The 21,378-nt window shown below is 55.9% G+C and overlaps 1 protein-coding gene across 1 annotated transcript in view; it reads right to left on the bottom strand.

The window, feature by feature from the left end:
- The window catches only part of LOC119110054 (ephrin type-A receptor 4), a 57,373-nt gene extending 36,369 nt beyond the window's left edge, over nt 1-21,004 (bottom strand). The window contains exons 1-3 of the mRNA XM_037233798.1: nt 20,846-21,004; nt 7,508-7,620; nt 466-542 (exon numbers count right to left, since the gene is read on the bottom strand). Coding sequence (XP_037089693.1) covers nt 466-542; nt 7,508-7,577 — 147 coding nt within the window. The 5' untranslated portion in view covers nt 7,578-7,620; nt 20,846-21,004. The remainder of the gene's footprint in view (nt 1-465; nt 543-7,507; nt 7,621-20,845) is intronic.
- Nucleotides 21,005-21,378: the final 374 nt, after the last annotated feature.

Here is a 21,378-nt window from a genome sequence, read left to right as displayed (position 1 = left end):
CAGAGGCGAGATAAGACGAGGGAGGCAGACAGAGTCGGAGGCCAACACGTAGGCACGCAAAGGTGGAGAGGGGCGAGCAAGTGATGATACCATGCACGCAGCGTAAAGGACAGCTATTCACCACAACCACATACCAACCTTTTAGACTCGTAAGGTATAACACAGGCGGAGTGAGGCCAGTAACGCATAGTACAGGGGCGGTGAAGCCCCAACGCCCCACACAAAGTGACCTGGGCGCACAAGACACCGCATCCAACAAGCTGACCTGCCGGGCGTGTAGGCAACAGCGCTACAGCCGGCACACGCTGCGACCACATTCCCGTCACCCAACGACAACACGGAACGTTCTCCACGTCCGAGAGTGCATGATCATTAAAGATCCCGGTGAACAGCTGCCGGCTGGCGCGGCGGTCGCCCATGAAACTCCGGTGCCTCTGAGGTCAGCAGCCCGGGCGCCGTACTCACCCCCGGCTTGGACTGTGGCCCGAACGGGTACCGGGTCCACTCCAGGATGAGCTCGCGGGTCGTGTCGAGCAGGACCACTGGAAGAGAGCGACAGACAGCCACGTAAGGTCAGTGTTGACGTCAGGGATGTGGAGGCCCGGGGCGACACCTCGCCAACCCCAACAGCGCGAGGATATGATGTAGTTTATATGTATTTATGCATATATATACATATATATATATATATATATATATATATATATTATTTATTTATATACAAATGCGTTAAGACCAGACTTGTGCTCGATGACGTCATGGCTTCGCATTCGGCCCACTTTGTACGCAGCCTTTCCTGCGAGACGCTCTTGTAGAAATATCTCCATAAAGCGTCCAACAGAAACCCAAACATCGCGCAGAGCACAAGACTGGCTAGGGCAGATAATCACAGTGGGCCCCTGTGTTTCAACACACCGACCACCGGTGCGCGCCGTGACAAACCCCGTAGAATGCGCGCGCGTTGTCAGCGAGGAGACCACGAGCGGCGAAGTCGGTAAGAAGAGACGTCGAAGCGCACAGCCCGACAAACAGCAGGGCTGCAGTAGATCGGTCGAAAGGATTGGAGGCCGAGTGCAGCAAGCGCGGCGCCCGTGAGGTCGCCTCTCCGAGGAGCTGGGCTCCAGACACTGCCGCACGGAAACGCTGCTGGGGCTGGGTGACGACCGCCCAGCGCGCTCACCGTGGCGCAGCCGGGCGCTGGTTGGGCCGAGCCCTCGCAGACGCCTCCCATTGGTCCGGCCTGACACCATGGAACGACAGTCGATCGGAAGGAGCAGCTACGATAATGCAATCAGTGCACGGATACGGAGGGGTCAGGCAGTTTGACCCACCTGGCACGAAACTATGCGAGGATGAACCCGAGCAAGGTAAACAAACTGTCTTTACTAACGGAAAGGTCCCGTTCATGATGGGGTTAATTCATCTCCAAACCACAGCAGGCCGGGCAGCGAGACATGTCACGCATGTGCGGACTGCTAGGGTAGATAGCGTCCCACGAATGCTCGCCTGGGCCAGTCAAAGACGACTGGCATACATCTGGACGTGGCATACGATATGAGGCCGACATAGCGGCGAATCCAAATGAGTAAAGGAGACCAGTTGGCTGCACGGGATGCAGAGTCTGCGCCCGGCGCAATGCACGTAGAATGGCTCAGGCTTGTGATGCATACGATGCCGGAGTGTGATAAAAGCTTAGTTACAACCGCTTGGCAGCGTCACGCGCATGATTTGCTATCATGGAGTTTCGATACTGTAAATGAAATACTGCAAAGATGCACGTGCTGGGACGCCTTTCGTGCCCACGGCACGTCAGTACTATTTAATATACATTCAATCAAGCAGCTTTGCACAGTGCTGAAGCTCGGCCGTTCTCAGGACTCGTCTCTTCGCGAGTCTCGATAGCTGGCGAGCTGCGTGCTCAGACATGACCTGAGTTGTGTTCTCAGACCTGACCTGAGCTGCGTTCGCGCTCAGGTCAGGTCTGACGCGTCCCAAAAGGGTTTCGGTGCCCGCTGGCGGCGAGCCATTTGGGCCCGCACGTGAAGGGGTCAGTCCGGCCGCGGGACGACCGGATGGCGCAGTGAGGGCGCTTTTAAGATATGCTAAGTGGCTGGGTCAAGACAACATTAATGGTTGTGACGACTTGGATGGTGCCGTCAATGAAAGTGTGAGCATACTGTGAGCGTATATCATGCTTGGTGTTTTCTCAGCTGTTGAAGGCTGTTCATTTAACCCGCTCGGGAAAAATGCTCATAAAACACTCAAGGCAAAAGGTCGGTGGTCAGTGAGGAGATGGTGCGTGCATGGTGCATCAAGAAATCATTGCACTTCAAGGACAGGATTTTCGCATATGCACACACATTTCACACGATTCTCTGATTTCTCTAATGAGTCGACCAACTTAAGGCGGTGTGGTCTTGATTTGTTGAACATCAGTCTATCGGACTTCGTTTATACGGAGTTCGTAGCTATATCTTGAATGGCATAGTCACAACATCCAATGCGGCTGGCTCCTCACGGCAGCAAAATGCATCACAAACTAGACACCCGGTGGAATACACCAGAGTGGACATTGGGCGGGTACGGCCAGTCACTGCCGCGCCACTTCAGAAGGCTGGCCCAGCTCAATAACCAGCGCCAGCATTTCCTGCACGGTTCCGCCACCGGATTAGCCTTCCGTGAGCACATCAGCAGGTGTTCGCCCCAGCCGTCCCGCCGCACAAAAAAGCCCCGAACGTGCAATGTCACTGTACAAACGGGAAAAAGTCAGGAACGCCTCGTCATGAACAGCACCGGCAAAGGAAATCAATGTCGTGACTTGGAAAAGTGCTGCAACACGCCCGGCCACGCCATAATTGAAGAGCCCGTCTGCCGTTGAAAGCTGGCATTGGCGGAGCAACTCGTTGAATCGACAACTTCGGTCGGAGTAAAACGTGCAACGAAAATAAAACATGCGGATTATCTATTCACTATCTGCCGCACATCTCCCAAATGTTATAAAAAAGTCGTAACAATGGCTGAACAGGTGACAAATACCGTATCGCATGTCGACACATCGCTGGCAACATATATCTTTCCCTCAACTCTATTCGTATGACGCTGACTCGCAAAATATGAATTAAGATTCAAACCTTGGAGCACCGCATTGCGATACTTTAGAGAGAACGGCGCTGTACTTCGAACAGCAACTCGCACGTTTGCAGCACTAGCCGAGTTTAACCCAATGTACCGCAAGCTTCTCCAAACGGAACACTTCCTCACGCACCGCTCCAGCCGCCGGCACCCGTTGTGACGTCACGCAAAGGCAGACCGCCGCCGGCGTCACAACGGCCATCAGCTGGCTCACTGACCGACCGCAGGCCTTCCCAGCCTCTCGGAAACGGGCGCATAATGCGACAATGACGGCGAATTATCGATAAAATCGCCGGAAGGCGGCTGGCAGCGTGACCGGGCGGACGGGGCGGCGGCGCCGTGGGAGAGGCCAGTGCCGGCCGGCTGGAGCGACGCCGTAATGGGGGCACCTGCGCCCACTTCCCGAGTGAACCAGGCGACGCTGTGGCCTCCGCGTGGCTGGAACGGGCGCATGACGGGCGGCCGTGGAAATGATGGCTGTAGCCCAGCCCCTCCCTCCCGCTGGGTCAGGTCGGGTCGGTTCGCGCATCGGAAGGCGGCACATAGCGGTAGCCTTCCACTCAGATGTTCGCGCGTCGCACGCTAGCGCGCCAGTGTAATGCAGTGATGAGTCACTGCTACAGGCATCAGCCGCACACCGTTTCAAAGACCCATCTTAATAATGGGCACGTGACCCGTCGTTCCATGAACTCCCGCCATGCGTAAACGTCGAAGGAAGCGAAAAATCCCAAGGGCTAAGATACGACTGATGAGCGTAGCGACGAGCGTCTTCACAGTGCGACAAAAGTGAGCCGGGGCACCGCACCGGCTGCGTCGCAGTCGAGGAACGCCCTACACCTGATGCAACGTGGAATCCCGATGTGGTGCAGACTGCGAAACAAGGCTGAACATTCAGGAATCGCACCAGTTGACGACCACTTTACAATGCAGGAAACCCACGGCGTTCAGCCAGCCTTCGCATGGTGAAGCCCTTAAAGAGCAGGCGTCGAGAATGGTCTGCAGCTGTGACAGCAATGGCCCGCTTCACGTCAGTCCGATTCCCCTCTAGTAAGCGACCGGCACGTGCTCCGGAGTCCGATGTAGTAAACTCTGCACGCAACCGGTGCATGCCAGTGGCGGCAGCGCTGAGACTGCGCGGTGAAAGAGCGGTAGGACGATAACGAGCACTACGGTGGCGTCAATGCAGTTGGCATTGCAGCGCTGTCGCCGAGCCTCGTCTGGTGCAGCGCCAGCCACCTGACCGGTGGCGTGACAGGCCGCAGTCGGTGAAGCATACAGGAAATACGAGCGATCAGCTCCAAGCCGTACAAGTTGCCCGCTAATTCTTTAGTTTGAGTTTTATGACTTAGTGGGAGTTGACCGGTGTGGTATAAACAGCGGGTGACGATGATTTGTGTTGAAAACACCACTAAACTCCAGAGTGACAACCACTCTAATCCATATTGATTAATATTGATGCAACTGCAAACAAACTGAGATGCTACATCCTGATACGGAGGGGACGAGTGCGCTTCGGCTCCACCTTTATCTATTGTGATTACACACCTCTATCTGCTGCGTCAGTACACCTCTAGCCGAGCCGGCCGGACCTGCCGCGGGTTGTGGTCAGAGGACCGCTAGCCAGGGGCGGGAGAGGGGCTCGCTCACCTCTAGCCGAGCCGGCCCGACCTGTCGCGGATCGCGGTCAGAGGACCGCTAGCCAGGGGCGGGACAGGGGCGCGCCTCTAGCCGAGCCGGCCCGACCCGACCTGTCGCGGGGCGTGGTCAGAGGACCGCTAGCCAGGGGCGGGAGAGGGGCGCGCCTGGAATGGCTCCAGCAGAACAGACCATGTCTCCACCAGTCAGGTTGATAAGCGGTGCATCGGTGAATGGTGTCAGGGCGCGGAAGCCAACCTGATGCCCGTCAAACGGGGTCATTTACAGAACACAGGGATTATTCGGAGATGGTTGCAATGACAAATAAAAAAGGCAAAGAGTACTGCAGAGCCCTGTATCCTCACAAACAGCACCCGGGCAGGGCTCTTACATTCATGCTTTGTGTTCAGAACCACTTTGCAATGCTGATGCATGATATGGGTTCCCGACCTATAAATAGCGCTCGATTATTCCGCTTGTCCAAGGGCAGTCATCTGGCCATTGGTCACCTTGGGCCCCAGCTGGCGCACGGCGGCATAGTTGCGGGGTTGTACCGCATGACACAGATCCTGTGGCACCATTTGGCGACAGACCGATGAACAAATAATAAGCCCAACCAAAAGCGATTAGGCGGGGTGGTGGTGTCTACCTCAACAACTAGGCACGTCCATGAAGCACTCTGATCGCAAAGTTATCCCAACAAAACGTGCTATCGACTTGCTATGAAACATCGGTAACACGCAGAAGTGGAATCGAGATAAGAACCCTCCACATTGCATCACACCAAACCGATGTGCACCACGTTATCAAACGATATAGCAGTATGGAGAATGTTGTCAGCGACGCTGCAGACCGGCGTCCCTCGCGGCGCTATCGGAAAACTACGCCAGACTTGGGCGCTTATCCGAGCTGTACATACCGGTCACAAATATTCCCTAAGTGAGCCTACAGCACGACTGCGCACAAAGCAAAAGCAAAGTGGCACTTCATACATGCTCTTCCGCTTACTGCTAGTAACTGATAGCGCGGATTGCCCTTCTTCGCGAAGAGGCCAGCTGCTCCGTACACAAGATAGTGCATCCACAGGGGCACTGCAGAGCCTTCCCCGCGTCTCAAGTGGTTCGATGTCAAGCTGCTGGTCGCCGCCATGTGAGCCGAGCGTGTGGGTTGAACAGGGCACTGCCAGAGCGTCGCCAACGTGCAGTGTGCTCACGTGCGGGACCGCGTCACGGAATGGGGGGGGGGGGGGGGTCACAGGCAGATCGGGGTGACAGTCTGGTCTGGAGTTGCATTTGTAGTCGAAAGGATACAAGATAAATTCCAGAAGTGGGCTATCCATGGAGGCGTTGCGACGACCCTGCCCCCGCTCCCCCCCCCCCCCCCCTCTCCCCTCGCTCCTTCACTCCAGTTACACCGGTGCGCTACGGTGGGTCCACGACACATCGTTCAGACTGGCAGCCTAAGAAAGTGCCGGAGCGAAGGATAAAGATAGATCGGGGTTAATCAGGAGGCCCGCAAAAGGCGCGCTGGTACGGACACCGGCTGCGGCGCTGTGAACAGCAGCGTTCGGGGGTTCCTGCTGATTGGAGAACACGGACACAGCTCGTCTGACCGTCTGTCGTTGCGTAGAGTGTGGTACAAACCGTCCGCATTGGCCTTCGATTCGCGCAAAACCCTAGGCTAAGGTCCCCAACCTCTGATCTGAGCTTGATCAACACGAAGGCTGTGGGCCGTCGTGTGATGGTGTAAGCTGTGCACCCATTTGCTGCATATCCACCCGAATGAATGTCTGTATCTGTTTCCCACGAGCATACTAACCGCCATTTCACTCGACGCCTGCGAACGGTCAAATCGGACCTGAATCGCGCGGCCGCAGTGCCCACCCAGGGTCTCCCTGACCGGTGGCAGAGTGGGTCCCAACATACAATACCGCTCCGGGCCATGCACAAGGGAGGCCCTGGCGCCAGTACAGCCTTCCTCCCGTTCCAGCTGCACAGAGCCGTCGAGGACAGGTGGGAACTGTTGAGGAGCTCTGTTACCAATGTCAAACACCGGTGGCAAGCGACAGAGATAGACGGACACATTAAATGCACGGATGACGATCATTGCTCATTGGCTGGTCATTGGCCCATGTTCTCCCCTCCCGCCCCCTGGGCCACTGTAAATGTGGCCACACCGCACCCTAACACACCCGTCTGTCACTCTGCACAAATGAGGCCTCTTTCTCAGTCAAAGTCGCGGGATACTGACAGCGATGTCAGCGGACAGCTAAACGGGGCGAGCCCGAACAGCTAATGCAGCGTTTGCAGCCACAAGACTGATATATGACGACTGCAAACAGTGTCACCCCAGGTCGATGGAGCATCCGGTCCGTTGAATTGTTATCGAGAGGTTGAGCCTTTAGGAGGATCTTGGGGCCCCGCTGTCCACGACGCAAGTTTGGCAAGAAGCATTTCATTATTTAGTATTCAATACATAATTTGATTAATTACTGAATTTGATACAGTTTTGTCAAACACTTTATTCAAGCAGTATAAATCCTTGAAAAGTTGGGGCAGGGCTTAAGTAAACAACTATGCTCAGACTGTGCGTCGGAACAGAGCGAATGACGACATGAGCCATACCAAGGTGCAACGATCGACTAACCCACCACCATGTGCGCAGCGAATCACATGACACCATGCACTAGCCCACGAGCATTGACACGGTGCGGCGGTCATGCGGGAGCCACGTGTCTCACCTTCTTCGGCAGTGACCGCGGACCAGCTCAGCAGAGCCGGCAGCCCGCACGCCAAGAGCACCAGCGCCATCTCGGGTCAGGTCAGGTCAGGTCAGGTTACACGGCATGGTCACCTGGCAGACACAAGGGAGCAGCAGTCAGACACGATTGCTGCCAAGAATGGGCCGACACCCAACTGGCAGTCACCTGTTTTATTCAGCAGAGCCATGAGCGAACTCTGACATCCTTTTGGAAGAACCTCCACGCCTCCGCCCTTTCCAACCCACAGCTTTCCGATCTTGAACGTGGGACTTGAGGGCACCGCGCAAAATTGATTACACGCGCTGTGAGCATCGCGCGACAGTCTTCAAAACATTTGAGTTCGGCGTACAGCTCACTCACACATATTGGTCATGTCCCACGATATACTCGCATCACGTTGCTCCACACAGATGACCCTCCAGCAGCCCGTGGCAGCGCGCTGACGCATGAAATGCGATTAGGACATTTGAATAGCGACATCTAGCACAGGTCCAAGCACCAACGACGACAATATCTATTTCACAATACGGCCGTCTGAAATGAAATCAGCCTAATTAAGCTACCACATGTGGCTGCATCTGAACTTGCTCCATGAATCGCGCTTGTGTGCACAGAAATGGGATTCATGGGGGAAATTCAGATGCGGCACAGACCGCAACATGCATGGCTGCACCTGTGGCCAAACAGGACGCCCGCGTTACCCTTCCCTCCTCCCGGATCTTCCTTTCAATCTGCCACAGGCCCGCCAGTCTTCATATAAGATTATCTCGCCTGTACCATCACAGTATCTCTTCCCACAGCTGTGCCTCTTGTTATCAATTGTCTCTTAGGTTATCGATGCTTCTCAGGATAAAACAATCACAGCGTGACTGGGCAACGGGGATGACACAACAAAGCTCACCCCAAATTTTTCGAGCGAGGGTCAGGACTTTTCATCTCAGATTTGTGGCCACCGAAGCCTTCCAACCACGTCGAGATCACCAGAGTTCGTTGGCGGAAACAGGCGCATACATTACCGGTCAAAATGTGTGCTAGTACAGTGGTCTGTGTAACCCACACTGCATGCCAAAAGTAAAGTATTCCGTTCTTTACCGATTTTGCATGTAGGCATTTTACACTAAATGCACAATTAGTTGATTACGGGTTATATTCTGTCCTTTCAAGCAGTTGGATGTGACGTTAATGAATAACGATTAATTAACAGCCTGAATCCTTCGCATTCTAATAGCATAATCACGTGACGTGCGAGCACAATGTTAGCACCAAAAACGCTACCGGAAATATAAACCACAGCGATTGTAACAATTACAGTTATCCAGGACTCCTTCCTTCGAAGATGCAAGACTTGATGCGTTTTCTTTGCGCGTATGGTATGCGTGCCAAATATGGTCACCTCACTCACTTCGAGGTACACATGGCTTCTTCCACCCAAGAGTAGAGCACATAAATCATGTGCCCTGTGCTCATGCCTTCATGCCTGCACCACACACACCAACACACCACCACACACAATACACACACCACACACACCACACACACACAACACATCACAAACACACAACACACACACACCACACACACACACACACACACACACACACACACACACACACAACACACACACAACACACCACACACAAACCACACACACACACACACACACAACAACACACACAGCACAAACACACACACACACACACCACACACACACACACCACACACACACACCCCCACACACACCACACACACACACACACACACACACACACACACACACACACACACACACACACACACACACACACACAACACACCCACACACACACACACACACACACAACACACACACACACACCACACACACACCACACAACACCACACACACACACACACACACCACACACACACACACACACCCACACACACACACACACACACACCACCACACACACACACACACACAACACACACACACACACACACACACACACACACACACACACACACACACACAAACACACACACACACACACACACACACACACACACACACACATCACACACACACACACAAACAACCCAACACACACCACACACCGACACACCACACACACACACACACACACACACACCACACACACACACACACACATCACACCACAACACACACACACACCGCTGCGCCTCCCGCTCAAACGCATACCCACAAAGGCAAGCGACATTTCACGGTGCGGATGAACGCAAATGAACCCAACACTAACACCACAGACGTCAACAACATTCCCGCATCACAGCCCGACCGGATTTCACTAACAAACCGGATTGGTTTCGCGAGTCCTGGGCATAACATTGCCGCCGTTGCGTTGTTTGTCGAGAAGGCCCGCCGCCCGCGGGCCCAGCGCCGCCGGCGCAATCAGTGTCGTGACACGGTCGGTCGGCCAGGCCGCCGTGCGCCGTGGCCACCGAGCGCCCGGCTGGTTCCAATCAGCGTCGACGCGCGCGCGCGGAGTTCGCCGGCGGCGGTGACGGAAATCGCCCGTCCCCTTGCTGGGCTGCAGCGGAACGCTGAAGTGCTCACAATCGCAGTGTTGCATTCTGCGATATGGTCCTTTTTCACACGTTTAGTCACGGAGCGATATTTCTGTATAATTTTGACCACAGCATATGCTCTAACGGCGGTCAGCACGCCAGTGTGTGGTTCCAATATCACGGCCGTACTTAACCTTCAAAGCATTAAGGCGTCGTGAACCGAAGTATGAGGTAAAAAAGTGACCATGTTTGGGCTGTTCTTTGTTTGTCGGGGTTGGAAATATCATTTATGTAATTACGGTTGTCCCCATTCCAAAGTACCATGAAGCTGGAAAGTATTTTCGTTGTTTCATCTTTTCAGCATGCTATGCTCAAATGACATGAGATCGCAACTCACACTGTGTTCGACTTTTTGAAAGAACACGTAGAGCATGTCTATAATTTTGGGTCTAGGTGGCAGCGAACAAACGAAAAGACCCAAAGGAGATACCTCCTTGCAGCCAAGTCATGCCCAAGCAGACTGACACTTCGACAGTCAACAGGCGAAGCGTCACGACACGCACGACTGCGCGAGCAAAACGCCCCGAATTTCCATCGGCGGCACGAATGATGGACCGAGGGATGGCAGAGCGTTTACCACTCACGCTACATCAGAACGAGGCAACACAGCGTCACGCCAACAAAGGCAGATGTTGTACCGAAAAACCATCGGCTTCGTGCGTTTTTTTTTCAATAACACTTCAGCGGTGAAATTCTGAACAGCTTGCTTGTGGTTGACTCTGGTAAGGCTGCTCAGTGGTCCCCGGTCTCGGCCTCCATCGGGCACCAGGACCACCCCAGCAATCTTCATCACTCGGTAACGGTGGTGACGCTTTAAGGACGACGCTGCTTAGTGCTTTGTTTCCCCACCGCGCTCGTCCCGAAAACAAGCCTATGCGACAACAACGGAGATATCAGGAAGGGGAACAGAGGAAGGGGAGCAAGTGCAAAAGTCAGGGGCCGGAGAGGGTCAAATCTCAAGGCCAAAGACCAGATCTACCGAAGGACAATGTGGGGCGACATCTGGCGTCGTTGTTATTATTTGGGCTCAGGGGCGCGTCGATAGCAGCGGTCATTTTGCGCCCAAATTGTGACTCGGTGGAGCGATGTCATGCTACATACCACCAAATATGAATGAAGATTTCCCTAATCGTGTCCAAAAAGGAAACTATGTGCAAAATGAATGGTCAGCAACACGCAGAGTGTACAGGATCTCCCACGGAGTCCACGTAAACTCAGCGTGCCAGGGTGCTTTCAACCAGGGTCGTGTGACGTCAGACGAGGACCCGTAAAGTTGAATAAATGACCGTGAAGTTGATGTCATTAAGAAATGCAAGAACCGCCCTCATGCCAAAAATTGGGGGCTCGCCTATGAGTGAACGCAAGGTCAATCTACGCCGCACATGGCGACCGCAGTGACCATAGCGCTCCGTGGCAAAGTGGGGGCACTGCAAGAGGACATGAGCGACGGGCAGCGCGTGATCACATCGAGGACATAGCGATGCTTGCCCTGCTAAGAGGAGGGAACCATGTGTCCCGTATGTGTGCTCTATGCGGCCTTATGAGGCTCACATCCTGCCTTCTGCTGTCACTTCGAGAGAACTGCCATTCGCCTAAGTTTGACTTGATAGCTGATACGTGGCGACGGTGGGGGCACAAGTGCTAGGAAACTGGCTGTCCCGGAGACTGAAGAATAGAAATGAACTGACAAAACAAAACCCCAAAATACAGATGAGCATCAAGTTAGGAACAGGAGTCCTCCTGCTTCTGCAGGAAGCACGGACGTCACACGCCCCCTGCTCAGACAAGGGTCTGCAGGCGCGCACCAAGGCACGGCAGGCGCGCACCAAGGCACGGCAGGCGTCTGAGGTGCAGCCGTCACGGCTCGTGACGCCGAGTCGGCCGGCGGCGGATCCGCAGACGGCGTCACAGCGCGGCCGCACGCCTCACGCTCCGCCGCCGAAAGCGTCGAGTCACGGCCAGTCACGAGCGCGCCGCCGACCGGTTCGCCGTCCGCCGACTGCCCGCCGGCGGGCCGGGCAGCGGCGCGCTGTCGGACCGGCCGGGAGCGCAGGCGACGCGCACGGCCGGGCCTGGTCGGGGGCGAGAGCGCACGACCGGGCCTGGTCGGGGGCGAGAGCGCACGGCCGGGCTTGGTCCGGGGCGAGAGCGCACAGCCGGGCCTGCTCGGGAGCGAGAACGCGATGAGAGTGCCTGACGCGTCAGACTGCCTGACGGGGACTGATAGGGGAGGCTCCTATCAAAGGGGGGGGGGGGGGACGTCTGGAATACGAGAGACATGGGGAATGAGCGGTTTCTCCGGGCATGCGAAACATACGGGACTTTGAACATCAATAGGACTTCCCGACGCGCAGATGCAGGGTTTACGCGAGACACGGGACGCGATCGATATCGTAGATGTGAAGTGCACGGCGCACGTAGGAACTGGACGACAGGTGAGATAAGGGAGATGATGGGACGTTAGGACTGGGAAAGCGGGAGACACGGGAAATCAGAGGCGTGGGAACTGGGCGATACGTGGCATGCGGGCCGTATGGAGATGAAAAAGGAAACGTAGAGATATGGTGACTTAAGGGATGAAGGTAGACATGAGCGCAGGCTAGATTCGAAGACTTTGAAACTTAATACTGCAGAGGGCAACATGATGAGGCGACCCCGACAACTGGTGGATCTGGTATATATATATATATATATATATATATATATATATATATATATATATATATATATATATATATATATATATATATATATATATATATATATATATATATATATAATATATATAATATATCCGATCCAGGGCGCTCTCTATCTTCTCCTCTATCTCTCTCTCTCTCTCTCTTCCTTCTTATCTCTCTCTCTCTCCTCTCTCTCTCTCTCTCTCTCTCTCTCTCTCTCTCTCTCTCTCTCTCTCCTCTCTTCTCTCTCTCTCTCTCTTCTCTCTCTCTCTCTCTCTCTCTTCTCTCTCTCCTCTCTCTCTCTCTCTCTCTCTCTCTCTCTCTTTTTCTCTCTCTCTCCTCTCTCGCCTCCTCCTCTCTCTCTCTCTCCTCTCTCTCTCTCTCTCTCTCTCTCTCTCTCTCCTCTCTCTCTCTCTCTCTCTCTCTCTCTCTCTCTCCTCTCTCTCTCTCTCTCCTCTCTCTCTCTCTCTCTCTCTCTTCGCTCTCTCTCTCTCTCTCCTCTCTCTCTCTCTCTCTCTCTCTCTCTCTCTCTCTCTCTCTTCTCTCTCTCTCTCTCTCTCTCTCTCTCTCTCTCTCTCTCTCTCTCTCTCGTACTCTCTCTCTCTCTCTCTCTCTCTCTCTATATATCTATATCTATATCTATATCTATATCTATATCTATATCTATATCTATGTCTATATCTATATATATCTATATAATATGTAAATATAATATCTATATAACATGTAAATATATATATATATATATATATATTATAAAAAAGCTGATGAGTTGAATAATCAGCCATGAACATGCTATTTGCCAGCATGCCGGGACATACCTCACACAAAACCGTGCGCCGTCCAGACGCACCTGGCATAACGGCTGGAGAGTGGCAGACATCGGAGGAGACGATAGAGCCAGGGTTGGAGAGGCCCGGAGCGAATCGGAGAGTTGTGCGAGCCGTCTTGTGAGGAGTTGCAAGGCGCGTCGACGTCGGAGGCCATTTTACACATCACTGCATCCAATCGGTGACGGAAAAGTGGCGCCCAACGTCACCATCAGCCACGCCACATCACGCCACTGACGACCGATCGCGTCCAAGCACGCGGGTGGTGCGGCACGGCGCGCCAGATCCCACCGGAGCTGTTCTGTCCGGCATGGCTGTGTGGTGCAGGCCAGGCGTCGGCTGTGCAGGGACAGCCGACCTGCACTGCCTGGGACGGGGGTCGAACGCGCTGAACCGGCGCCTCGGTCCGGACCGCGCCCCGCTGCCTGCGACCACAGTCAGGCCACGAACCGCGTCACGCCTCGCCCGAGTGCGTCTCGAGGCGCGCCGGCGTGACGGCGCTGAGAGGTCACGCTGCCCCACCAGCCGAGGGCTCTGAGAGGTCACGCCGTCCCGCCAGCCGGCGGCTCTGAGAGGTCCCACCGCCCCGCCGCCGGCTCTGAGAGGTCACGCCGCCCCGCCGCCAGCTCTGAGGGATCACACCGCCCCGCCGCCGGCTCTGAGAGGTCACGCCGTCCCGCCAGCCTGCGGCTCTGAGCGGTCACACCGCCCCGCCGCCGGCTCTGAGAGGTCACGCCGCCCCGTCAGCCGACGGCCCTGAGAGGTCACACCGCCCCGCCGCCGGCTCTGAGCGGTCACACCGCCCCGCCGCCGGCTCTGAGAGGTCACGCCGCCCCGCCGCCGGCTCTGAGAGGTCACGCCGCCCCGTCAGCCGACGGCCCTGAGAGGTCACACCGCCCCGCCGCCGGCCCTGAGAGGTCACACCGCCCCGCCGCCAGCTCTGAGGGATCACACCGCCCCGCCGCCGGCTCTGAGAGGTCACGCCGTCCCGCCAGCCTGCGGCTCTGAGAGGTCACGCCGCCCCGTCGGCTGACGGCCCTGAGAGGTCACACCGCCCCGCCGCCGGCTCTGAGAGGTCACACCGCCCTGCCGCCGGCTCTGAGAGGTCACACCGCCCTGCCGCCGACGGCCCTGAGAGGTCACACCGCCCCGCCGCCGGCTCTGAGAGGTCACGCCGTCCCGCCAGCCTGCGCTCTGAGAGGTCACGCCGCCCCGTCGGCTGACGGCCCTGAGAGGTCACACCGCCCCGTCAGCCGACGGCCCTGAGAGGTCACACCGCCCCGCCACCGGCTCTGAGAGGTCACACCGCCCCGCCGCCGGCTCTGAGAGGTCACGCCGCCCCGTCGGCTGACGGCCCTGAGAGGTCACACCGCCCCGCCACCGGCCCTGAGAGGTCACACCGCCCCGCCGCCGGCTCTGAGAGGTCACGCCGCCCTGCCAGCCGACGGCAGCGCCGGCTCCTCCAACGGGAGGCCGCGTGCAGCGGTCCTCACAGCACGCCCACACGGCCATTGTTGACCGTGCTCCGACTGCCGCTCCTATCAGTGGCGACGGCATCAGCAGAAAACCAGCCGCACATGTTTGGCGGCTATCTAAAAGACGACTTTCCGCCCATTCTTCCACCATGTGAAATAACGTTTTTGTGGGGGAGTCGCCATCAACAGGCCACCGCAACGTCCAAGTGACGGCAGATCTTTGTATTTTCCTTTTCCACGGTGTGGTGATTATCTCCAGTCGACGTGCATTAATCGCGGTGTTGCAGGATCCGGGTGTGGCGGTCGTTTGGGGACAGAGCGTGAAGATCACCACACGATTGGTGCAATAGCCCGAATGATCGCGGCCCGGAGGGCCACTCCAGTTACGACACAAGCGTGGGTGTTGCGTAATTAAAGCTGTGTGGCGGCAATTTTCGGACCCAAGTTTTCGCGTGGAACGTGTTGAAGCACATTTCGCATAGCTCCTAATGGGAGGATGTTTTGAACGAACAAAATCAGTGGCAATGGTTCGATAATTTTCAGTACATGAAACGAATCAATTGATGATAAAATTAAAAACCTTCGCCTAGAGAGCAGACATTTGTTCCGCTGATCAACTCATAACTGTTTGAGCCACAAACCCAGGGACAAATCGCCAGGTAGAGCAGCTCCGATCACCTCCCACCTCAGCTGCGGACACCAGACCAAACAGCCACCGCGCAGCGTGGCGGCCAGCATCGCTGCCCGCTTGGCCGCCGCCAGGAGCTTGGCGCGGTTCTCCGGTCCTGCAGTCCGACGAGGCGAGCCGCGCCCGCCGCCCGACCCGGCCGATCCTCGACCGGCCCTCCGGTCCTGGAGTCCGACCAGACGAGACGCGTCCGCCGCCAGACCCGGCCGATCCCCGGCCGGCTCTCCGGCCCCAGGGCCGGCGGGCCGGTGTCGGGTCGCCACGCGCCGGTCCTGACACCGGGACTCCACGACCTCAACACCCGAGGCGCGGACTGCCAGCCGGTCACGAGGGGGCCGGAGTGAGTGACCGGCAAGGTCGTACCGTCCCGCCAGACGGGACGCAGGGGCGCGACCGTCATCAGCGATCCCAGACAGCGTCGAGTGTGGCCGTTGTTTGGCTCTCTGCAATCCGCCCCTTCAGGCCTCGCCAGACAGCGGCCCGAAAAATGTTGACCTCACCAGCCTGCCCGGTCTCCGCTGACAACAGTGGTCAACTGTCTGGCGGAATTCTGCCGACCAAACCAGAGAGCTGTTGGGCTGAACTTAGGCGACCTCACCAAACAGCGACTTGTCTCGAACACGCTCACCTGGTTGCCTGACAACCTCGCGAGTAATCCCCCCCCCCCCCGCAGATCCAAGTACGAAACAGCATCGGGAAGCTCAGACGTTCAGCACCACTTCCAAACACCATGTGCAAGCGTGTCAGGACATTGCACAGGGGCCATTCTATTGCACATTTTCCAACTATCTTTCGATATGCACTGACGAGGCAGCCATTTTGCAACATGTGGCTGACACGCAAATCTTCGGCAGGGGCAAACAGAAGCACATTGATCATTTGGTTAAGTCCGTGTACAGAACACCAGAACAAGTTTTATACTGGTTTTACTTGAATTCCATGGAACAACACGTCAAAAATATAGCTGATTGCGTCTTGAGCTACAAAGACGTGGATCAATGTTCACCCCTGCTAACCAAACTTTACCACTTTCGTGTGCTCTGGAAAGGGAACAGTTAAAAATATCGACCTCATCATCTACCGCGGCCCCTTTGCTGATGATCACGTTGAGCATCTGCTAGAAACCACAGCGCTATCCAATGCGCAACCGCGCCCCAAGCATGCTCTGTCATCCGTCATCAGGCGGATGACAGGCGGTGAGCACCGTAGCTGTCAGCGCGATACGTTCTTGCATTTCGATATGCGGCACCTGTGAACAAACAACTGCACCGCATGCAAAACTGCTCCATTCCCGTATCAGGGTGATCAGTCGCCGTAGGAGGTCCGATCTCATCTCGGACGCGTTTAATGATACCGCACGGCCTCGAGCCGGTCAAATGGCGTCAAACCATCAACTGTGTTTCATGAAGGCAGCGCTGAGCGCTGTACAACCTCCTGGCATAGCTGAAACGTTTGTTAGTTTAGTCAAAAACAGTTGTGGTACCAGGAAAACCAGTCAGCCCCGTTGCTCGCAAGCAAACTCAAACTCAGGCAGCAGGCGACTTGCGCACACATCGAGCCAGTTCAATGACCTGTCGCGAAGCTGACACAGCTAGGTATGCCGCAGTTCAAACGGCGCCTCAAACAAGGGACACTGTGAAAACTGGGTTTTATGTAACTGTTTCGGCCACTGGTAAGCATGCATCTCGTCCTTTGCACGGAAGTCGCTATTTTGGTGATGTTTTGCATTCATGTGCATTTGCTTTGCCTCTGTCACTTTGGTGTGAGTCGCTACGATTATTTTCTGTATGTGCTCCGCTTTTTCCACGATTAACATGCCTGTTTGTATTAATTTTGCCGTAGGGGCGTAAGCACCATACATGGATATGGATGCACCTGATCCGCAAAAACAAATGTCAATACCTGCTGGGCAGCCGTTTGTCTGCGCCACACCGGCATCACAAAACAGCCGCTGGTCTTAAGTTTGGCGCCCTCAGCAGGCAGCAGTGCGGAGCATGATTATTCCAACAGAGCTCCAGCCTGGGCACTGTTAAACCCACCAGGTGTCCATCCCATGTTCAAACGTCACAGCCCGTGTTCTCAGCGCGAAGGGGACGCTGCTGCTACTTATCGAGGCGAGGCCCGTCCCGAAGGCGACCATTCATCAGCCGCTGCCGGCGGAGGTGCAGCTACCATCTGGGACCGACCAACCCATCAGAGGTCCGTGGCAGTCACCACACTGTCGCCGCAAACGTGCTCCATCACCGCCGACACCGAGCCATCCCTCAGCGCAAGCAGCGCGCTTCCGCTGCGGTCCCTGCAATCGGCACTTACGAGCTGAAACCTGGCCGCTTGCTGTCACTGCAGGGACGGCAACCGGCTGGCACCGCCGCGCCGTCGCCGCCGTCGCTGCGCCGTCCCTGTGCTGCACACGCCGGCCTGGGCTGGCTTCGTCGGCCGACACGGCCCCGTTTGATCCCCGTGGCGAGCGGAGGCCGGGCGCACGTGACACGGCCCAGCAGCGGCAGGTGCCCGGCTCACGCGTGCCGCAGGCACCAGAGGTGTACCCGGCTGGACGGCTGCGTGGGCACTGGCGCGCCGGGAGTTCGTAATGCCGAGCTTGACCGGAATGGAAACGCCAGTCGTGCCATTGCGAAAATCACCGCAGTAGTTTTTGGAGCCCGTCGCAAAAAGCTGGGCTTCCAGAAGACCATCGGAACATTATTAACCGGGAGTGAAGTCCTGTGGAGTTTGTGGCGTGAGAGCACCGAATGATAAACATAATTGGTCATCGCTCAGGCCGGCTCTGGGTGTCCCATAACAGCCCCATTCTGGCTTTTTTTCTGCGCGACAGCGGAGCAGCAACAAGAAGACAAATGTCCGCCACTAGCTTTAGAATTAACATGTCAGCTCCATCACGCCTTCGCGTCATGTAACAAACGACGTCATTTGCAGAGACAAATGAGCTCGCGGCGGTTCTGCAGCGGGCACAGACATCGTGCCCACGCAAAGGCCACCCCAACACTACCAACAGAGTTCCAGTCCTAGGAGCCTGCCGCAGCGGGGTCAGGTCAGGTAACCAACACCACGACTGGCTATATCACCCCAACCTTTCTGCCGCAGCGGGGTCAGGTCCGGTGAGCAACACCGCGACCGACAATCCCGTTCTGCCGTAGCGATGTCAGGTCAAGTGACCAACGCCGCGACCGACGATATCCGCCACCTCTTCCGCTCAGCCATAAATTTGGAATTATGTTTGCCACCTGCGGATTTTAGTTGTTGATCTTTCAAGGTAAGGATCAATTCTATCGCATTTTAAGGGAACCGTTGTCTAGCAAAGCCCGCCAGCGTTTTTACAGAGAACGCGTTGGCTTGGCGCATCATCACCTCCATATCGCCAGTGTGCAGTGCGCTGGGGTCAAGGTCAACGTTGACTTCGGTCCACGCAGCCCCTCAAGGTGCTGCGATGGAGCCGTTGCCCCCGATGGCTACCTACTGCTTTGTCTCATGAGGACGATGCTTGATCCCCAATGACCGCTAAGGACAGTCAGTCACGTAAATACCCGTCAAATGCAATCAACAGGGAGGCTGACAGTGGCGCTCTCGCGTTTCGGAAAAGAGGGGAGTCAGTGTTCACCGCCGCCAGGCGGCAAGGCATATAATGCACATGAACTATGTCAGGGAGCCGTTAACGCACTATGTTACGCATTGCGCGAGGAGGGGGGGGGGGGGGATCATGGAGTTTAATAGTAGCGTTACTAGGGGTGCGGTTTGGACAGCGCAACTTTACGTTCGTTGTGTGTGTGGGCACATATCACACCACAACTTAAAGCGCGATTTCAAGAGCGAAAGCATGGGGGATGGTCTGTAAGTATTGGCTGAAACTAGACGTTAAAAGTGTGGAAGCCCATCAAACAGGCAGCAGCGTTATGGCCGTGCTGAAAGTAGGATCGTCTCATTTCTTTCGGCACCGTGACCTTTGAAAAGTCATAGACCGGCGATATAGTAGTTGCTCTGCCGCTATTGCAGCAGAAATAACACTGCTATTTTGGTACATAATTTTCGTCTTGGCCGAGGCGATACGACTGGAATACTTGTTTCGGAGGCAATGGTCCCATAAAACCGCGCCCACCATACGTCACGATCAAGGACGTAGGCAAGGGCATTCGCCGCGGGCGTGCATTTGTGTGAAAAAACCTATCTAAAAATCAAGCCACACATCTTAAACGATGTTTGCATACGGCACGCATGGAACTACACGTGTATGCGGGACACTAACCCGGATCGTTTCAATGGACATTCCGAGCTGGACCCCAACGCGACATCCTGCATACGCCCCTGGTTACCACTTACCTTCAGCCACGGATGCTACAATAGACGGGCGGGATAGGTGCTGGTGCCAGGCCCCGCTGGCCGGGGCCCGTTCTCTTCGGGCCAGTGACGGGCTTATCCTTCAACGACCCAGCCGAGCACTTCTTCACCTCAAATTGTTATGCTCCTCCGCGCGTGTATTGAGACAGGGGTGTATTCAAGGGAGCACCGGGGGTACGTGTCCCTCATCATATTATCACACACAGTCGATACGCATGCGATAAAAACTAAAAACTCGACGTAAAAACAGATAAGACGAGAGCATACTGTCCTATAAAACGCCTTGCAAAGACACCGCGTCAGCACCGTGCTGCAAGCGTTTTTGTGTAAAGTTTCGATTTGTCCATGCGTTGCAGAATCGTGCACACGCCGCCGGGTTGGCCGGTCACGCTCAACATGCGGATGGCGCGTCTGGCTCAACGACGGCAGATGTTGCTCCCGGCACGGCTCCGTGCATTTGAACAAACCATTGTTAGTGCTATCATACTGCACGACAGAAAACGAAGCCCAAGCCACATTTGTTCCACCTCCGCCCGGGCTCCGGCGATTGAGGTCACCGCCCAGTCCTCCGGCCACAGCCGTGAAGCTGACTGACACAGCAGTAAAACTCCTGGTGGTGAGATGAGCATGCCCAAATATGCTTCAAGTGAGATGCATCGCTCTCCTAAAGCGAAGGAGTGTAGAGACGATTCGCTCACACGTACCTGTCCAGCGCAAAGGTATCCAAGCTATGCTGCACCACAGCAGCGCGGGGAACTGTCGTGCTCTCCCAATATCAGTCACGCCAGTGCCAATGCTGGGTCCCAACAGTCACCCGACAGCACAGGTCACGACGCGAACGTCTCCGCGCCACACTCCCCCTCACTCGCCGCGCGGCACTGCCCGCTGCCCGGTGAAGCGACGGAGTACGGCACGCTGGCGAATCACTCACCCCGCTCGCCAGCCAATCACGGCCGCCGAGCCAGACCGCCGCGGGGCATACCCGGCCGGCCGGCCGGCGCCACCGTCTTGGATGGCAGCTCTCAGGATCGCGCTTGGGTGGGCACGCGCTCAGCGCTACGAGGATAAACTTCAGCTGAGTGCGGGGACTGGGGAGGGGGGCGGGGGAGGCAGCTGAGCATCGGTGAACCGTAAATAACCGATGATTGGATGCCAGGAGTGTCAATTTTTAATGATAAGCATAGACGCGCGAGAAGGGTTTGGCCGCGGGGGGGGGGGGGGGGGGGGCGGCGCCCTC

This window comes from Pollicipes pollicipes, unplaced genomic scaffold (genome assembly GCF_011947565.3).
Source record: "Pollicipes pollicipes isolate AB1234 unplaced genomic scaffold, Ppol_2.1 Scaffold_7231;HRSCAF=8579_pilon_pilon_pilon, whole genome shotgun sequence".
Lineage (NCBI taxonomy): Eukaryota > Metazoa > Arthropoda > Thecostraca > Pollicipedomorpha > Pollicipedidae > Pollicipes > Pollicipes pollicipes.
The sequence above is the reverse complement of the archived record's forward strand: the minus strand, read 5'-3'. Positions and strand labels throughout refer to the sequence as shown.